General features: G+C 35.2%; 2 protein-coding genes across 3 annotated transcripts; one reads left to right on the forward strand and one right to left on the reverse strand.

The window, feature by feature from the left end:
* Nucleotides 1–5: 5 nt before the first annotated feature.
* LOC127169352 (8-oxo-dGDP phosphatase NUDT18-like) lies at nucleotides 6–4,181 on the forward strand. Of its 2 annotated transcripts, XM_051116655.1 has the most exons (4): nucleotides 6–317; nucleotides 713–883; nucleotides 3,186–3,399; nucleotides 3,489–4,181. In XM_051116655.1, exons 2-4 carry the CDS (start codon nucleotides 740–742, stop codon nucleotides 4,112–4,114), a joined length of 984 nt encoding a protein of 327 aa, XP_050972612.1. In that variant the 5' UTR covers nucleotides 6–317; nucleotides 713–739; the 3' UTR covers nucleotides 4,115–4,181. The 2 variants fall into 2 exon arrangements, with proteins under 2 accessions (XP_050972612.1, XP_050972614.1); XM_051116657.1 differs by having other exon boundaries at nucleotides 6–883.
* Nucleotides 4,182–4,724: 543 nt separating this feature from the next.
* fhip2b (FHF complex subunit HOOK interacting protein 2B) lies at nucleotides 4,725–19,630 on the reverse strand. The gene is made up of 17 exons (XM_051116622.1): nucleotides 19,419–19,630; nucleotides 18,604–18,682; nucleotides 18,296–18,462; nucleotides 18,112–18,216; nucleotides 16,661–16,780; nucleotides 16,341–16,559; nucleotides 14,082–14,278; nucleotides 13,857–13,974; nucleotides 11,254–11,330; nucleotides 10,979–11,171; nucleotides 10,728–10,897; nucleotides 10,503–10,643; nucleotides 8,652–8,742; nucleotides 8,316–8,456; nucleotides 7,611–7,751; nucleotides 6,546–6,646; nucleotides 4,725–5,470 (listed from the first exon to the last, which is right to left on the reverse strand). The coding sequence occupies exons 1-17, from the start codon at nucleotides 19,467–19,469 to the stop codon at nucleotides 5,368–5,370; spliced, it is 2,214 nt and encodes a 737-aa protein (XP_050972579.1). The 5' UTR covers nucleotides 19,470–19,630; the 3' UTR covers nucleotides 4,725–5,367.
* Between the last annotated feature and the right edge of the window lie 351 nt (nucleotides 19,631–19,981).

The following is a 19,981-nucleotide window of genomic DNA, read 5'->3' on the forward strand; positions in this document are numbered from 1 at the left end:
TTTTTATTACTAGTTAAATCAGTTTGTTAAAATAGTGTTTACAATATTTTAAAGTGCCTGGTCTACCAATAAACTCACCCCGGCAATTTTTACATAGTCTAGTCTGCAAACTTACTTTTCTAAGATTATCCAAATAGATGTGGCAAGAAATCATAAACTTTCGTTTGAGGAAAATCGTTTCCGATCATCATGTGCTGAAAAATCCGGAAAAGTATCAGATGAAGTCGAAAGGGAAAGTTACCTCAGCCTTGTTATATTGATGCTGGGCGACGTGCAGACTGTGAACAGATATTTTATTTTGTGACGTCGATCACCAGGCAAGTTTTTCTATAAATTTTGTTGTGTTTTCCTACAGAATCAAATTATGTAAAAAATAAAATACGCGTTTATTTACATTCTGAATATACTTCTCACGGTCGACATGCCTCTGCATCACCGCACTTGTTTATTTAACTAAATGAAATAATTCTAGTAAAGACGGATGAAACAATCGACGTCTGGTGGTCAAATCACGTAAACATAATTTATAATTTATACCGACATTCGTTTTTGAGACTTGTGCGAGGAGCAACAGGTTTGACAAGTGTTTTGTTAGACTGACAGGTTGTTTGCACAGACGCTATCCAATAAAAAACACGCACCAATGTTATTACATTATTAATAGATGAATAGATACACATTATTAATATACGTTCTTTTAACATATGTTTAGAGCGTCTGTTTTGGGTTGTTTTTCATCATGTCCCTGGAGGAGACGGTGGAGAGAGTTTTGAAGGGAGAGGGACTGGAGGTAACCGAGCTTCACTTAGCTCCTAAACAAAAGAAGCCGGTCACACGGAAAGACACATGCTTTGCGGTCTGTGCGATCATCTTCAACTCTAAGGTAATGTGAGAATTGCCAAAGTGCAAACCTTACATGTACTCACAAAATCATTTCCCCAAATAATTCAGTTTTCACAAATAACAGAGAACGTTCTCAGAACTTTGGCTAACGTTCTGGTTCTCTCAAAGTTTAGAACAAACGTTCTTCCAGTAATATTAATAGAACGTTGGTTCAAAGTTATCTTGTTTGCAAAAGTAATTTTCCCATAAAGTTTGCAAATTAATCAAATATAATGTCACTCGCGAGAGACAGAGAGAGAGAGGGAGGGAGAGGGAGAGGAAAAAAACAATTTTAAAACTTGATGAGAACATTTAGAAATAACGTTTTCCTTATTTAACGTCCTGGTGAAAAAAACAGCATATGCTGGTAGGTATGTTTTGATGCTGGTTTAAGCTGGTCCTTTGCTGGTTTATGCTGGTCAGACCACATGCTGTTTTTTTCACCAGGGCGTTAGCAAAACATTCTTCGAAGATACTATTGTTAGCTGATTTATAGCTGAATACGTTTCTTAGGTTCTGTTATTAGATTAGATGTAGTGTCAGCTTCTTAAAAATGTGGTATCAGTGTGGTAAAAGTAAAAAATAAGATACCTTTTTCTTCAACGCGAAGATTATGGGTGAGACTTCCGGTTCATTAGCTGGGAGAAGAATAACAACGTGCATTAAAGGAGAAGTCCACTTCCAGAACAACAATTCACAAATAATTTACTCACCCCCTTGTCATCCAAGATGTTCTTGTCTTTCTGTCTTCAGTCGTGAAGAAATTATGTTTTTTGAGGAAAGCATTTCAGGATTTTTCTCCATTTAATGGACTTCATTGGTGCCCCGATTTTGAACCTCCAAAATGTAGTTTAAATGCAGCTTGAAAGGGCTCTAAACGATCCCAGCCGAGGAAGAAGGGCCTTATCTAGCGAAACGATCTGTCATTTTTTTTCAGAAAATAATAATTTGTATACTTTTTAAGCACAAAAGCTTGTGTAGCACAGGCTCTGGGATGCACGTTCACGTACTACTGAATCACATTGAAAGGTCAGGCGGAACTACAGACCCAGTGTTTACAAAGCGAACGCACAAAGACTAAGAAAGTGCAAGTAAGTCAAACACTGTTTACAAACAAAAAGGTACAATGATGTTGGACGATTCTGAAGTTGTAGGAGAAAATAACATGGAGTTTTTTGACATACTCTACCTTTCTGAGCCGGAGTACACAGACGATGAACCCGTGGACGTGCATCCATGCAAAGTAGATGTTTTCTCAAATGACTAGTATAAAATGTCTGTCTTAAAAGCTACACCATGTAACTACATCATAGTTGTTCATGAGTCCCTTCTTTGTCCTAAACAGTTAAACTGCCCGGTGTTCTTCAGAAAAATCCTTCAGGTCTCACAAATTCTTTGGTTTTTCAGCATTTTTGAGTATTTGAACCCTTTCCAACAATTACTGTATGATGTTGAGATCCATGTTTTCACACTGAGGACAACTGAGGGACTCAATGCAACTATTACGTGAGGTTCAAATGTCACTGATGCTTCAGAAGGAAAAAACATGCATTAAGAGCGGGGGTGTAAACTTTTGAACAGAATGAAGATGTGTACATTTTTCTTATTTTGCCTAAATGTCTTTTTTTTTTTTTTTCCATTTAGTATTGCCCTTCACAAGCCACAGATAATACTTGCTTCTTTCCCAGAAGACAAAATAAGTTACATTTAACCTGATCTTCAAAATTCAAAAAGTCTGTTCTTAATGCATTGTTTTTCCTTATAGAGCATCAGTGAGCGTTTGAACCTTTTTTAATAGTTGCATATGAGTCTCTCAGTTGTCCTCAGTGTGAAAAGATGGATCCCAAAATCATACAGTCATTGTTAAAAAGGGTTCAAATACACAAAAATGCTGGAAAACCAAAGAATTTGTGGGACCTGAAGGATGTTGCTGATGAACATCAGGCGGTTTAACTGTTCAGGACAAATAAGGGACTCATGATCACTAAACAAAAACACAGCTGTGGATCATTCAGGTAACAACACAGTGTTAAGAATTAAGCGTATGTAAACTTTTGAACAGGGTCATTTTTATAAATTCAACTAAATTATTTTCTCTTGTGGACTACATGTAAACGTCTTTCATGTGAAATGTCTTATTCAGGTCAGTACTAAATAAAAAATAACATGCATTTTGTATGATCACTCTTATTTTGGTAAAATAATTAACATTTTGCAGATTCTGTAAACTTTTGACTTCAACTGTAGATATTTTATCAGTTACACATAGCTTTAAGATGTGCATATGTGTCTTTGTTTCACAGAATGAGGTGTTGATGATTCAGGAGGCGAAGGCAACGTGTCCTGGATCATGGTATCTCCCTGCAGGCCGTATGGAAGATGGGGAAAGTATTGAAGAAGCCTTAAAGAGAGAGGTGAAAGAGGAGGCAGGAATAGATTGTAAGCCAATCACACTGCTCCAAATTCAAGAAAAAGGGCCAAGATGGATCCGCTTTGCTTTTCTGGCTGAGAAAACAGGTTAGATATGTAAACATAGATATGTAAATAATTATATAGATGTCATACAGTTGCTTAGTGGATCTCTCGTTGCTTCTTCCACCCACCAGGGGGCTCTCTGAAGACGCCAAAAGAAGCAAACGCTGACTCCCTGCAAGCTCAATGGTACGATCGCGAATCTCTGCCTAAGAATATTCGCAAAAGTGACATTCTCACCCTCATTGATGCTGGGATAAGATACCGCCAAAGTCCTTGGTGCTCAGAGTTACAGCCTGTCAACTTACCCTGTGACGTAGTGTGTCAAAGGCTTCTTCTCGCATTCACCTCCAGTGATGCTAACCTTGAAAATGGTGAGGAGGAACGCATATGGCTTTTGGTGAGCAAGGACTCCCAACTTCCTGTTGTGGCCTCAGTCGAAGCACAAACTCTCATGGTCACTGCAAAAAAGCTGGTTAAGGATTGCATGCCCTCCGTTTATGAGCAGCTAAGCGTGAACACGTGCGGGATTCTGGGAGTGCAGCACAGTGGGAGAGCTCCCGGCCAAACTGACGGAGTGTGTTTAAACACTCTCGTGCTGTTGGAGTACAAGGAGGAAGAAGAGGAAATCAGTGTCAACAGTCTACCGAAAACAGAGAATGATGGTTTCAGATGGCATGAAGTGACCAATAAGAGCTTGAGGACTGAGATACTGCAAAAGATTCAAGAAGGGTCTGTCTTGCCTGTTCAAAGCCTATGAATGAGAACATCTCTTGGATTCTTTACTGAAGACATTGAATTGTCTACAATTTAATTACAGCAGCTTTACTTCAACTATGTGACTTTCGTCATAAAAAGGATAGTTCACCAAAAAAGCCATCCTAGGTGTACAGTATATGACTTTATTCTTACAGACAAATACGGTCAGAGTTATATTAAAAAATGTCCTGGCTCTTCCAAGGTTTAAAATGGCAGTGAATGGGTGTTAAGATTTTGAAGTCCAATAAAGTGCATCAATCCATCATAAAAAATGGCTCCAGGGGTTAATAAAGGCCTTCTGAAGTGAATCGATGCATTTGTGTAAGAAAAATATCCATATTTAAAACTTTATAAACCATAATCTGTCATACGTGCATTCACGAGAGAGTGGCATTCCAGCATTTAGAGTTATTTAAGTTATTACAACGGAGACATTGGAGGCAATGAAATCTGCATTTATATTTAAGGAGTTTAATGCTGTGACAGCAGAAATAAGCATGTATCGTGTACAGTTGTCACATAAGACCTCTATATAAATAAAGATCTGTTGTGAGTACCGGCCAATGGCAAATCACAACCACACAAAGCAAACAAATCTGTGTATCTTCTGGCCCTTTGATTTAGCCATATAACATACATAGAGAAAAATAAAACACTGATTATTCACAGGCTTTAGAAAAGTAGATTAAAGATAAATAAAATAACTTTACACACCATTATGATATACTTAAGTCCAGTTAAATATTTCAGAAAAAAGGGATGTGCAATGGCTTAAAATCCATAATGTATGAATTCTGTTCTGAGATCAGGTTTTGATGTGCACATCTGAATGAAAAAACATTAATAGATGTGACGGACCATAATAGTCAAAGAGACCTGACTGATTGGGCCTAAAACTATAAAATATAGTATGTAGTAAAAACTTTTTTCTATTGCTTCCACTTACAGTGAAATGTTATCATTCAGCAAAATGTGCAACTGTGAAGAATAAGCGACTTTGTACTATACATCACAGAGTCATTGTGAAATCCTGTAGCGGCAGTCTGAAATCTTTAAAAATATTTTTTCTTGGGCAAAACTGCCATCAGACGGGTTGACTCCTCCCTGACAACATTCAACTAAAGTGACTTTTATGTCTATAGATATTGCCACTTAACTCAGTTCTGTGCAAATCGGTTTTCTCCCAGTGATGGAGCCAACAACAGATGTTGGGTGCTGATCCTCTGTGTAGTCTTTGGTTTCAGCATCATGTGTTCACTGCTCTTCTACGGGTAGTTTGACAAATGCTATGGCAGCCAGTTCCTTGCAGAACTCCTCCAGAACTATCACACCCTTTAAAAGGGTCACATGATCCACCCTGACAGACAGAACAGATCCATGTATAAAGATGTTGTATTTAGTCAAAACATTAAGTCAGTCTGACATTTACACAGTATAAATGCTTCTTACAGGGGTCATCGGATGCCCATTTTCCACAAGTTGATATGATTTGTTAGGGTCTTAATGAGAAGTCTATAACATACTTTAGTTAAAATTTCTCAGTGGTAGTGCAAAACCCTTTTTTACCTTGTTAAAACCAGCCCTTTTCAGAGCAAGCCGTTTTATTGCATTTGCCTTTAAATGCTAATGAGCTCTGTCCACCCCGCCCCTCTCTTGTGAGGTGACGAGCAGTGCTGTTTACTTTAGCCGCATTTAGCCATGAAACTTGCTACCTAGCACATTATTAAGAAAAGCGATTTGCAAATATGCATAAAAAAATGCATGTATGCACTTATGTAGATCACTGGGTGCATTTCCTTCAAAAACGAAAGTAACGTTAATCCTCTGCATCTTCAGTGGCTCAGATGTCAGGAGTAAATGACGACTGCTACGTTCATTATTACATCCAACAACAAAACACCTTAATCTGAGATATTCTTGTCCTCCCCTGCACCAGAGTCCAAACAATGGTGGTTGGACTGTTTACAGCTCATTCAGGGCGGGTCCAAGGTAAGATAGTCGTGTCAATCAACTATCGTGGGAGCGGCCTGGTCTTTTGTGACATCACACAGACAAGATGTTGAGAATGGCTTGATTTGAAAAAAGGGGATATAATTCTATATCCGATGACCCTGTAAAGAGATAGTTCAACCAAAATTCTATTTTTTTTAAACGTTTAAAATTACAAACTGATTTCAGAACACATTGTTTACATTCGTCCTGTGTCTCCAAGCAACAAGAGGCACGTTTTGCACGAGTTTGTTGTGAAAGCCTGATCCTTGATTATTTGATGCCCAGTATTTCTCTGTAATCTTTTACAAAGTTGTCTGGTATAAGATTCCTAGTTTCCCTTTCAGACGCAGAATTTATGGGAGGGGATATTTAAATAAATAATGCAAGGTGATATATTTTAGGTTGAACTGTCCCTTTAACACATGCAGTGTCTGTCTTACATAGTCTCCTCCTCCAGTCCCAGCAGCTGTCTCCTGATCATCATCAGTTTGTCTGTCACATTGTGGATGTGTTGGATCCTCTGCATTAAATCTCCGATCACCTACAGAAAAACAAAATGCTCGTGTTTTCTGTATAAATGAGGCAGACAGAGCACATTGGGTAACACGCTTTCATTCACAACAACAATTCTCTCACCCCCTTGTCATTCAAGATGTTCTTGTCTTTCTTTCTTTAGTCACAAAGAAATTGATTTTTTTTTTTTTTTAGGAAAACGTTTCAGGATTTCTCTCCTTATAGTGGACTTCTATGGTGCCCGTGAGTTTGAACTTCCAAAATGTAGTTTAAATGCAGCTTCAAATGGCTCTACATGATCCCAGCCGAAAAAGAAGGGTCTTATTTAGCAAAACAATTGGTTATTTTCTTAAAAAAAACAAAACAATTTTATATACTTTTTAAACCTCAAATGCTCATCTTGTCTAGCTCTGCATGAACTCTGGTTCAAGGCAGTTAGGGAAATGCCGAAAAACTCCCATCTCATTTTCTCCTCCAACTTTAAAATCGTCCTGCATCACTGCAGAAGTACCGACCCAGTGTTTACAAAGTGAGCATGCAAAGATGATCAAATGCCCTTTACAAAAAAAGGTAAAACAGCAATGTAGGACGATTTTGAAGTTGGAGGAGAAAATGAGATGGGAGTTTTTTGACATACCCTAACTGTATTGAACCAGAATACACAATTCTCACGCAAAGCTATACAAGATGAAAATTTTAGGTTAGAAAGTATATAAATTGTATTCTTTTAAAAAATAACTCATCGTTCCGCTAGATAAGACCCTTCTTCCTCTGCTGGGATTGTTTAGAGTTCTTTGAAGCTGCATTTAATCCATATCTTGGAGGTTCAAACTCGGGGGCACCATGGAAATCCACTATATGGAGAGAAATGCTGAAATGTTTTCCTCAAAAACAATTTCTTCACGACTGAAGAGAGAAAGACATCAACATCTTGGATGACGAGAGGTTGAGTACAACTTTTGAGTTAACTTCTCCTTTAACACAGTTCTCACCCTGACTAGAGTGGAGAAGAGGGATCGTGCTCCAGGGCTCAGGCTGATGTACGGGTCTAGCAGGTACTCATGCAGGTGAGGGTGAGGAAAAACAGCTAACTTGGACAGAACGGACGTCACCTGCAGATTCAACTCATATGGCTGGCAGAGGGAAACAGAGAAAACACAGAAAAAATAGTTTAAACTGAATCAAATGATTTTTTTTAACTTACTGACTATACATTGAATTTACAGGTCTCATTAAGTATTTAGATAAGCTATCAAACATTTTGAATGCATTTCAGCCATGTATCATGATATGCACATTTAACGCTGAAAGTAAAATTAAAGGAGAAGTCCACTTCCAGAACAACAATTTACAGATAATGTACTCACCCCCTTGTCATCCAAAATGTTTATGTCTTTCTTTCTTCAGTCTTAAAGAAATTGTGTTTTTTGAGGAAAACATTTCAGGATTTTTCTTCATAAAATGGACTTTTATGGTGCCCTGAGTTTGAACTTACAAAATGCAGTTTAAATGCGGCTTCAAACGATCCCAAATGCGGTTGTAAACGATCCCAACACAATTTCTCTTTAAGACTGAAGAAAGAAAGACATGAACATCTTGGATGACAAGGGGGTGAGCACATTATCTGCAATTGTTGTTCTGGAAGTGAACTTCTCCTTTAAGATAAAATAAAAATCTGTTTTGGCCTACTACTCTACCTGCTCTAGTATGCGTGCAATCCTGTCAAACAGGATTTGTAGGAAGTACCCTTCATAGAAGTCTGTAGCCAGGCTGGTTTCAGTGGTTTTGGCAGAATCTGGCCAGTTCCAGTCCTTTGAAAGAGCTGTACATTCTTTTAACTATAGAGAGAGAAAAGGGTGCAGTTTTAGTGTCAGAATACCTATTTGAAAAAACAAACTAGAAAAAGCAAGTTTTGTGAGTTTTTGCTCACAGTTGACAGTTGCTGTACATTTGGCTTGACTCACTGCATGAAGTCAAATTGTTCAATAACACAAAACATTGCCTTTTAGTTTGTTTTTAGTATGTCAACTCACCAGTTTGTGTGCATCATGAACGTATGTGTCATATCCTGCTCCTTGCACCAGATGGGATGTTTTTGCCTCTTGGGGCACTAAACACAAGAAGCTAATAAAATTAAAAAAAAAATTAGAATCAATGTATAGACTAGTAATACGCCAACATCAAACATATCCACGCCAATTAATTGTATGATATTTGACCACTTCTCTATATATTGTAAATCACAAAATAGAATGCTTAAAAGAACAGAATTTATTTGAAATATATTATAGAAATCTTTGTATTTCACTTTTGATCAGTTCAATGCATCCATGCTGAATAAAAACATTAATTATTAAAAATTCATAGGCTTTAGTTGAAGATCCGCTTAACTTTAGTGTAATAATATGGAAAAAAATAAAACAGAAAACCTATGAATTTCAATCAGGGTTTGTACAGATACTATAAAATGAAATTCCAGAACTTTCACAAAACCGCTTCAAAGTCCAGGAAACAAATGATTCGTCATACGCGCTCCAAAGTCTTGAACTGAATCAAATAATTCGCGAACTCACACCAAGGTTCAGATCTAAATCAAATGATTCGCGATCCACACTCCAAAGTTTCAATCTGAATAATGATTTGTAAACCATCATTTCAGGTCAGATAGGAATTTTGCATATCCAGAATCATTTGATTTAGATCAGGTCTTCATTTGATTTGAATCATTCAATTCGAGAAGTGAATTTCGAACCCGTTCCGATCTAAATCAAATGATTTGTGAAGTTCCAATCTAAATCAAATGATTGATGAATCGCTTGAAATAAATGACTGAAGTCCGCAGTTTGAGTCAGCTGAAGCGGTTCCAGCATAAATGGCTCAATTAATTTGGTTCATCTGTTTCTCTTTTCGTGTATTCAGCACAAGCATTTTACCACTTATTTTCATTGACATGAACATCTTGGATGACAAGGGGGTGAGTAAATTATCTGTAAATTTTTGTTTTGGAAGTGAACTTCTCTAACTGCAATGAGCAAAAAAAAGTACAATGTTTTTTGAATTACGTGAATTTTGCGTGAAAAGATATGTATTTATTGAAAAAATTAAACACTTATTTCATAGATATCTTTCAATAATTCAAGCACTTTTCAAGTACCTCTTCAGTAATATTGCCATTTTAAAGGGATTTCCAGGACTTAAATTTCAAAATTTTTTCAAGCACTTTAAGCATCTTGTACAAACCCTGTTTGATGCTACAATAAACTTTTTAATAAGCTATTTAAAAGTTCAATTTTTATATTACAAAACAGAACGTTACAGGGATAGCTCACCCAAAAATTAAAATGTTGTCATTACTCACCCTCATGTCGTTCCAAACCATTCGGAACAAAAATTAAGATATTTTTGATGAAATCTGAGCTTTCTGACCCTGCTTAGACAGCAACGCATCTGACACTTATAAAACCCAGAAAGGTAGTAAGGACATCAGTAAAATAGTCCATGTGACATTCGTGGTTCAACCGTAATGTTATGAAGCTACAAGAATACTTTTCGTATGCAAAGAAAACAAAAATAACAACATGGTACTTTCGTGAACTATTTCCGCACAAAAAGTATTCATGTAACTTCATAACATAACGGTTGCACTATTGATGTCACATGGACTATTTTAATGATGTTCTTACTACCTTTCTGGACCCTAAACATGTCAGTTCCGTTACTGTCTGTGCAGGGTCAGAAAGCTCTCAGATTTCATTAAAAATATCTTAATTTGTGTTCAGAAGATGAACGAACGTCTTACAAGTGGAACGACATGAGGCTGAGTAATAAATGACAGAATTTTTATTTTTGGGTGAACTATTCCTTTAATTGTCTTCTAATGATACCTGTTGACGAGGTCTGCAACTTCTGTGTGCACACTGGGATTACGTCTCTCTCTGACACTGGGCAGAGATAGAAGAGGCTCCTGGCCGCCGAACCCACTGTCTTCATACATGTCTGTAAAGAAGGGATCCTCTTCCAGCTCCCTGAAGGATAAAGACAGTGAGAGATCAATGATAATCCACCATGAGAACATAGTAAGAGAATCTGTGTTCAGTCTCTCTGCTCACTCAGACTCTTCCAGAACATCACTCTCCGCTCTCTGTGTCTCGTCCACGACCCCTGACCCGGGCAGCCTGTAGCTGCGTTTCTCAAGATTTCGCAGCACCAGATTGGTCAAGATGCTCTTGCTGGGTTTCTTCAGAAGCTCCTCAAAGAGACGTAATGTTGTGATACTGATCTGACAAAGGGCAAAAGACAAATTGTAACACACAGTGATGCTCCCAACAGTGAAAAGGTATTAATCATTTAGCCCAGTTACCTCGTCTGAGATGTGGTTGCAGTGTTCAATAAGGCGGTAACGTAGAATGTGTGTATGCGTGTCCTGTCGCTTTTCGCAATGTGTGTCGCTGCCCAGCAGAAACTGCACTAGTTCCTCCAGGAGCGCAGGTGAATGTATGTGACGTACAGAACAGGATAGTAGAGCGGTGTGTACCAGGATCCCAACCTCTGACCTGGACAACCAGAGTTTAAAATGAGCATTACTCTTCCTGTCATGCTGTAAGCTCACAATTCAGATTCATGTTTTCTACTCACATCTGAAGCAGATGAGGCTCAATGACTCCTTTAAGCCACTGAAGGTGAATTTTTCTGGCCATTTTAGAACCAAGTACCTACAGTAAAAAATACATAATTATACTCTACGTTTATAATCAGTACGACTGATTGTATAATTTTGACAATTATACTATTTATGTTCATTATTAAAAGGCTATACATACACACACACACACACACTTATAACTTTTTAAGATAAATGGTATAAAAATTACATATATATATTAATAAACTAATTAAAAACATATACATATATATATATATATATATAAAATAAATAGATTAAAAAAAAGTTAAGATAAAACAAATTTATTTAAATTAGTGTTCAAACATCACAAAAACAAAATAACAAAACAAACAAAAAAATGTTACTAAAAAAAAAAAAAAAAAAAAAACAACTTAAAAACAGCTTTAATTATCACAAAACAAAAAGCAAATAGAAACGATGGGTGCTTCATTTCATGTCAAAATTTGGTGACTATGTTGTCTAAATGTTAAAAACGGTGCTATAAAATTAAATTGTACATAGAATTAAATGCTCCAGATTCAAAAAGCAGGACATTAAAAATAACTTTAATTAATTATTACTAATTACATATTTAAATTTAACAAACATATTGTATATTAATAAATAATCAATTAAATACTAATTTTTTTAGCTTTCTGTCACAAAAACAAAATAAAAAAAAACAACTAACATACAAAAAAAAAACATAATTACTAAAAAAAACAAATACAACTTAAAGGGATAGTTCACCCAAAAATGAAAATTTGGTGTTTATCTGTTTACCCCCAGGGCATCCAAGATGCAGGTGACTTTGTTTTTTCAGTAGAACACAAACAAAGATTTTTAACTCAAAGCGTTGCAGTCTGTTAGTCATATAATGGCAGTCAATGGCTACCAAATCTTTGAGAGTTAAAAAAACATACACAAACAAAACCAAATTAAACCCTGCGACTCGTGACGATTCACTGATGTCCTAAGACACGAAACGATCGGGTTGTGCGAGAAACTGAACAGTATTTATATTATTTTTTTACCTCTGATTCACCGCTATATCCTACTGTCCTGAGCGCATGCACAGCATTTGGCGCATGACGTGTGTACGCTCTCTGCGCTTATATGTCACTCACTGTTTACACTGCACAGAGATTGTGGGTATGACGGTTATTCAAAATGGTATTTACTTGCGCTTATCCTGATTGTTCAAACCCATTTAAAGCTAAAAGCTTACGTTTTCTTGCGCAAACTCATGCGGGATTGTTGACTTTTCACTGATTCCCAACTAATGAGCCTGATCGCTTGAAGTTATGGTTTCTTGCTCTTCAGCTGGATATCAACACATCCATAAACTTACTAAAACTTTTGAGAGTCTGCAGCGATCATTTTTCCCCTGATGATTTTAGAGACCTAGGAGGGGACCTAGGATGATTAATACCTTTTTTCACATCAAACAGTATGTGAACAAGATCATTGTATGTGTCCTTTTTATTTGTAAAGGTGCCCTTACGAAATTAACTAATAAAAACTAATAATAAAAGCATGTTTTTTTATTTTTGAGGGTCCACTTCATAGAGTGTATTGCAACCTAATTTTTCATAGAAACACTGGGTGTCAAAATTTGGTGACTCTACTGTATATGTTGTCTAAATCTTAAAAATGGGGCTTAAAAGTGTACAAAGTGGTTGACTTCCATCTCTGTGCACTGTGTAAACAATGAGGGACGTATTAGTGCAGAGCGCTTCCGGCGCTTGTGTATACTACAACAAAGCGTGTACACGCACCAGATGCTGTGCATGCGCTCAGGACAGTAGGACATAGCGGTGAATCAGAGGTAAAAAAAAAAATGATATAAATACTGTTCAGTTTCTCACACAAACTGATCATTTCGTGTCTTAGGACATCAGTGTATCGTCACGAGTCGTAGGGTTTAATTTAGTTTTGTTTGTGTATGTTTTTTTTACGCTCAAAGATTTGGTAGCCATTGACTGCCATTGTATGACTGACAGACTGCAACACTTTGAGATAAAAATCTTTGTTTGTGTTCTACTGAAGAAACAAAGCCACCTACATCTTGGGTGCCCTGGGGGTAAACAGATAAACATCAAATTTTCATTTTTGGGTGAACGATCCCTTTAAAAACAGCCTTCACATATCACAAAACAAAAAGCAAAAATAACAAAACAAAACAAAACAAAAAAAGTAATAGTAAAGTATAAATCAAAACAAAAACAAACAGCTTTAAAAAACAAAAAAATGAAATAAATAAATAAATAACTAAATAAACCAAAAACTGAATTATCTGCAATGTGAACCAGGCTTTATGGAGGAAGAGTTAAAAGTCTGGCTATTTGTAAATATCATCAAGGTTTTTGACATTAATTTGAACAAATTTAATCACTTTAATTACTGTTATTTCAAGGTTGTTAGCAAAAATAGCTAATTTATTATTAGCTATTTTTGGAAATTGGACACAGTGTCTTCCACTCAGCCAAGTAAATTTTCTTCAGGACATTTTTTAAACTAAACCAAACACACACACACACACACGATCAACACAAAAATAATGATTTGGTCAAACCCTTGGTGCTTCCTTGGTGAGTTCATTGCAGTAGTCCAAAAAGCAGAAGAACCTGTGGACGTTTTCACTGCCAGGGAATGACTGGCTCTCCTCCTCACTGTCCTGTGTGAACTGATCCCTGAAAAACCAACAACACTTCTTCAGGATGAATGTTTACAGTAAGACGATAACAAACACGTCGACAAATAAAGTAAGTGTAAACACTTCTTCATATCAAACACTCACCTCCACTGTGCACCAGAGTAGCTGTGAATGTCTGTGGGGTCGAGTGATGAGGGAATGAGGCAGTAAAGTTCAGTCAGTCTCTGAGCGAGTAGATCACACAGCGGCGTTTTCTCAGCCAGCAGATGTCCAGTCTCTTCCTGTGGCAAACTGACCAGCAGCAGCAAACTCTCCATGGATCTGAGCACAACACGACTTTTCTAAAAGCAAGAAGGTCAGAGAGTCTCTTTAAAAACAATGATTATGAACTCCAGTCAAAAGCAAGTCTGATCAGATAAATGGCACAGTAGATCACAAATTAGATTTTACACAAAACTATCCACACCAAGTTGCATATCTGGCATTTTATACTTGATTCTAAAAGTAAAATTCATTGGTTTTAATGCACAACACATCACTGAACTATAAATTGTTTTTTTGTTTGTTTTTTACAAATATTGCAAACAACTGTACCGTTTTTGTTTAGCACATGGGTTCTTTGCCAAACCAACGAGCGGCAAGTATCATTTTCTCTAACACAGAGTGACAAGAGGGTGTAAATTATGCATTATTTTTGAGGGTCCACTTCATAGAGTGTATTGCAACCTAATTTTTCATAGAAACGTTGGGTGTCAAAATTTGGTTGACTCTACTGTATATGTTGTCTAAATCTTAAAAATAGGGCTTAAAAGTGTACAAATTAAATTGTACTTAACATTAAATGCTCCAGATTCTAAATGTAGGCACTTGACCAACTGTAGAGGAGACTCAACTCATCTCAAAAAACTAACTAAATAAATAAAAATAAAAATTGCAAAAAAGTAAAACATTAAAAAAAAAAAAAAAATACACAAAAAAACAGTTTATTTCTTTAAAAACTATGAGGTTGTGGCCAATTTCTAGGCCTTCTTCAGACAAAATTAATAATTACTAAAAACGTAATTAAAACAAATAAGATGTGTATTAATAAATAAAATAAAAACTGCAAAAAAGTAAAATGTCTTCTTTAAAAACTATGAGGTTGTGACCAATATTTAGGCCTTCTTCATGCAAAATTAATTACTAAAAAACTTAATTAAAACAAACAAAATCTGTATTAATAATTAAACAATAAAAAATAAAAGTAAAATGTTTAAAAAAAATTACACAAAAAAACACTTTATTTCTTTAAAACTGTGAGGTTGTGGCCAATTTCTAGGCCTTCTGCAGACAAAATCAATAATTAAAAAACTTAATTAAAACAAATAAAATGTGTATTAATAAATAAAAAATTAAAATTGCAAAAAAGTAAAACACTAAAAAAAAAGACACACAAAAAACACTATTTCTTTAAAAACTAAAAGGTTGTGGCCAATTTCTAGGCCTTCTTCAGACAAAATTAATAATTACTAATAAAATAAATTAAAAGAAAATGTGTATTAATAAAAAAACGGAAAAAAGTTAAATAAAGAAAAAATTTTACAGAAAAACACTATTTCTTTAAAACTCTGAGGTTGTGGCCAATTTCTTGGCCTTCTTCAGACAAAATCAATAATTACTAAAAACTTAAAACAAATGAAATGTGTATTAATAAATAAAAAATAAAAATGGCAAAAGTAAAAGATTTAAAAAATATTACACAAAAAACACTTTAAAAACTATGAGGTTGTAGCCAATTTCTAGGCCTTCCTCAGACAAAATTAATAATTACTAATAAAATAAATTAAAAGAAAATGTGTATTAATAAATAAAAATAAAATAAAAACTGCAAAAAAGTAAAATGTCTTTGAAAACTGAGATTGTGGCCAATTTATAGGACAAAATTAATAATCACTAAAAACAATTAAAACAAATGAAATGTGTATTAATAAAAAAACTGCTAAAAAGTAAAACATGAAGAAAAAAAATACAGAAAAACACTTTATTTCTTTAAAACTGTGAGGTTGTGGCCAATTTCTAGGCCTTCTTCAGACAAAATCAATAATTTAAAAAAAAACTTAATTAAAACAAATGAAATGTCTATTAATAAATAAAAAATAAAAATGGCAAAGAAGTAAAAGATTTATTTTAATTAGATTTGATTTTAATATTACACAAAAAATACTTTAAAAACTATGAGGTTGTAGCCGATTTCTAGGCCTTCCTCAGACAAAATTAATAATTACTAATAAAATAAATTAAAAGAAAATGTGTATTAATAAAAAAAAAAACTGCAAAAAAGTAAAACATGAAAAAAATATTACACAAAAAAACACTTTATTTCTTTAAAAACAGCCCGTCTTATATCGTTTCACAATGACTCACCTGACTTTTCCCCAGGTGCATGAGTACAGGGATAATGCCAGTGGCTGTGTGAGGTGAGCTGGAGGGATGAGCTCCGCTCTGTGCTGAACTGGAGGAGGCAGTGCTGGAAGAGGGAGGCGGTGGAGACGGAGCCCTCTCAGGACTGGAGGCTCCACTGCAGCCGTCCGCCCCAGCCTCGTCTGAGGTAGAGCTGCACCTCTTCTGAAAGTGTTTGGTAATCTTTGTGATGGAGATGTGGATGTGTTTGTTAGCTTCACATTCTAAATGAGTTTAAATGACAATGAACACAGTAGTGAAAGAGGACATGATGAAGAAAGTACCTCAAGGATATAGTTGAGGACATAAGGGTCTTTTTTGACACGAGCGCAAACAGCAAATATAAACTGAGACTCCTCAGTTTCAGTCTTTGAATCAGGGAGGCCACATAAATGGATCAGTTTCTATAACAGAGAGGGAGAAAAAAGGAAAATTAGATTTTATTTTCAAGGGTCCACTTCACAGTAAAGCAACCTCATTTTTTTATTTTTTTTAAAGTCTCTTATGCTCATCAAGGCTGCATTTATTTGATCAAAAATGCAAAAAAACACAAAATAAAAGTAAATAATTATATTATTGTGAAATATTATTGCAATATAAAAGATATAAATAAAGTATTTTTCTTAAATGCATTTTTTTTATTTTTATTTTTGTACTTATTTTTTTTTATTAAATTTAAAATATAATAAAGCATCATTACTCCAGTCTTCAATGTCACATGATCCTTCAGAAATCATTCTAATATGCTGAATAACTTATTTATTCATGCTGAAAACAGTTGTGATGCTTCATATTTTTTCGGAACCCTTTTTTTTTTAAATCAAAGAATCCTGAAAAAAGTATCACAGGTTCCAAAAAATAAGAAGCATCACAACTGTTTCCACCACTGATAATAAATCAGCATATTAAAATGATTTCTGAAAAACCATGTGACAATGAAGACTGGAGTAATGATGCTGAAAATCCAGCTTTGCATCACAGAAATTAATTATATTTTAAAGTATATTAAAATAGAAAACAATATCTTTAAATTGCCATAATATTTCACAATATTACTGTTTTTTTACTGTATTTTTGATCAAATAAATGCAGCCATGATGTTTAAAAGAGACTTCTTTAAAAAACAAAGAACAAAAAAATACAAATCTTACACATCCAAACTTTTGAACAGCATGTATATGCTACCAAAATGTTAAAAATCTACAGTGTACAGAAATAAACTCTAAACAAAATAAAATTGTTGTACTGTGACAGGTTAAAACAAATATATTTAAAATAAATGCTGCTCATTTGAACTTTCTATTATTTTTTAAAAAAGTAACTAACTTATTATGCAGCACAACAGTTTTCATCATAGATAATAAAAACAATTTTTTCTTGAGTAGCAAATCAGCATATCAGAATGATTTCTGAAGAATCATGTGACACTGAATACAGGAGTAATGATACTGAAAATTCAGCTTTGCATCACAGAAATAAATTATATATTAAATTATATTGAACTAGAAAACAGATACTTTAACTTGCAATAATATTTCACATTTTTAATGTTTTACTGTTTTTCTGATCAAATAAACACACTTTTGGTGAGCAAAAGAGACTTCTTTTAAAAATATAAAAAAATATATATTACCAACTCCAAACTTTCTGAACAGTTTGTATTTTACTGACATAAGTTATTTTACCACAAAAGCACAATCATATATTTTTCATACAGTAACAGCACATGTCTTACCTGTATGGGCCGATAGACATTGATTAAATGCAGCACAGGTTTCTGGATCTGATTCAGGACTTTAGAGAAGAACAGCATCACTTGTTGACTCATGCCGGGAGGATACTGTACAAACAAGAAACATTTCAGTTCAGTGACAGCTTTAAATATCTTTAATCTCTGTCTTGAGGCTGTGCCTTCATACCTGTGCTTTTCCCAGCGTGCAAAGTGTCTCTAGTATTTTGTGCTGGAGCAGGTACTCCATGCAGGGACCCGTTTCCTCTCCTTGCTGTGTCTCCTCATACACCAGGATGTCCAGCATCTGTCTGAGCCGCCATGGGATGTCTGTCTGCTTCACCGGACGAGACTCATCTTTGTACATGAGACAAACAGGCATTTGAAACTATCCTCTTTTGTTTGCCTAAGGCACGGCATAATTCATACCTGTGTGTTATAAACACCCAAACGCATAGTAAATAACTGCTTAATCTAAATGTACACATGTTGTTTTACCTGTAGTCTCAATGTAATAGTTGGTTATTGCTTTCCAGTGATCCACAAAAGAGTCCAGCAGGTTTATCGACGGCTCCCTCTGTAAATATAACAACAGAATCAACAGTATTTTACTGCAGTTACACTTTCATTACTTTTATGATCATTAAACACTTAGTTAGTAAATGCTAAATCCTTCACTGTAAAACATAAATGTGATCTTGAGTAATAATAGTTTTAAAGATTAAGAAAAAGACTTGTTTTGCCACTTGGTTTACATTTTGTTATAATGGCAAGACATTTTAGGTGTGGTTTAGGAATTAAATTATTTTATGGATGTATATAGATGTATTTGTGTGTGAGTGTATGGGTGTGTGGGGTTTTAAGGACATTTTTTCCTCTTCCTGTCAGAAACTTGTCCAGACCTGCGCATTTCTGCACCTTCCACGTGAACAAACTTTCCAAATGACAAAGCCAACAGTCTATGACCAATAAAAAACCTCACATATAACCTTCACTGTTTATAAATACCGCATCTATGAATGTAACAAGCAATAATAGTTAATCACCGCTATTTTGGGTTTACGTTCAACTGCTTTAGCACCAAAGCTAAACTTAAGACAATGTGTATATCTTCACATAAAGCACTGAACGAAGTGACAACACACTGGCAGTTTATCTAAATGTATATTTCGTTCATATATAGCAGGTAAATACGTCTTTAACACTTCTATAAAGTTTTACTGTATCGCGCAACAGGTAGGTTTCTTAAGAGCAGTTGCTAGGCTAAGCTAACAGGCTAGTTTGAAGACAGTCAAAAGTCAGTGTTTACTCACCGTTTCCAAGGCCTGTTGCAGAAAAGCCGTCACTTTATTAAACATGTCCATGGCTGGATCACAGCAGAGCTTATCAAATTCTACATGAAGTCTGAGACATCTTTATATCCGTTATACAGCGCTAGAAGAGATTGTAAACATTGTTTACAACAGTGTGGCTGCTTAGCTTGAGCGATACGATCCGCCTGCAGTCAATAGATAGCGAACACTGACCCCCACTGACATGACAGGAAATATCACAAAAATTATACATTTAGTTTTCAGTTTATGTAATGTATTGACTGTGACTAACATATTAAAACATGGAATGTACTTGATAATAATTTTAACTATAGTTTGTTATTACAGTCATTGGGGCGTCATTCTGATGTGCTCCCTGGTGAAAAAAACAGCATATGCTGGTTAGGGAGGTTTTGATGCTGGTTTATGCTGGTCCTTAGCTGGTTTAAGCTGGTCCTTTGCTGGTTTTTGCTGGTCATGTTGCTGGTCAAGGACCAGCATCAAAACATACCTACCAGCATATGCTGGTTTTTTCACCAGGGCAAAAAACATTTATTATTATG

This window comes from Labeo rohita, chromosome 8 (genome assembly GCF_022985175.1).
Source record: "Labeo rohita strain BAU-BD-2019 chromosome 8, IGBB_LRoh.1.0, whole genome shotgun sequence".
Lineage (NCBI taxonomy): Eukaryota > Metazoa > Chordata > Actinopteri > Cypriniformes > Cyprinidae > Labeo > Labeo rohita.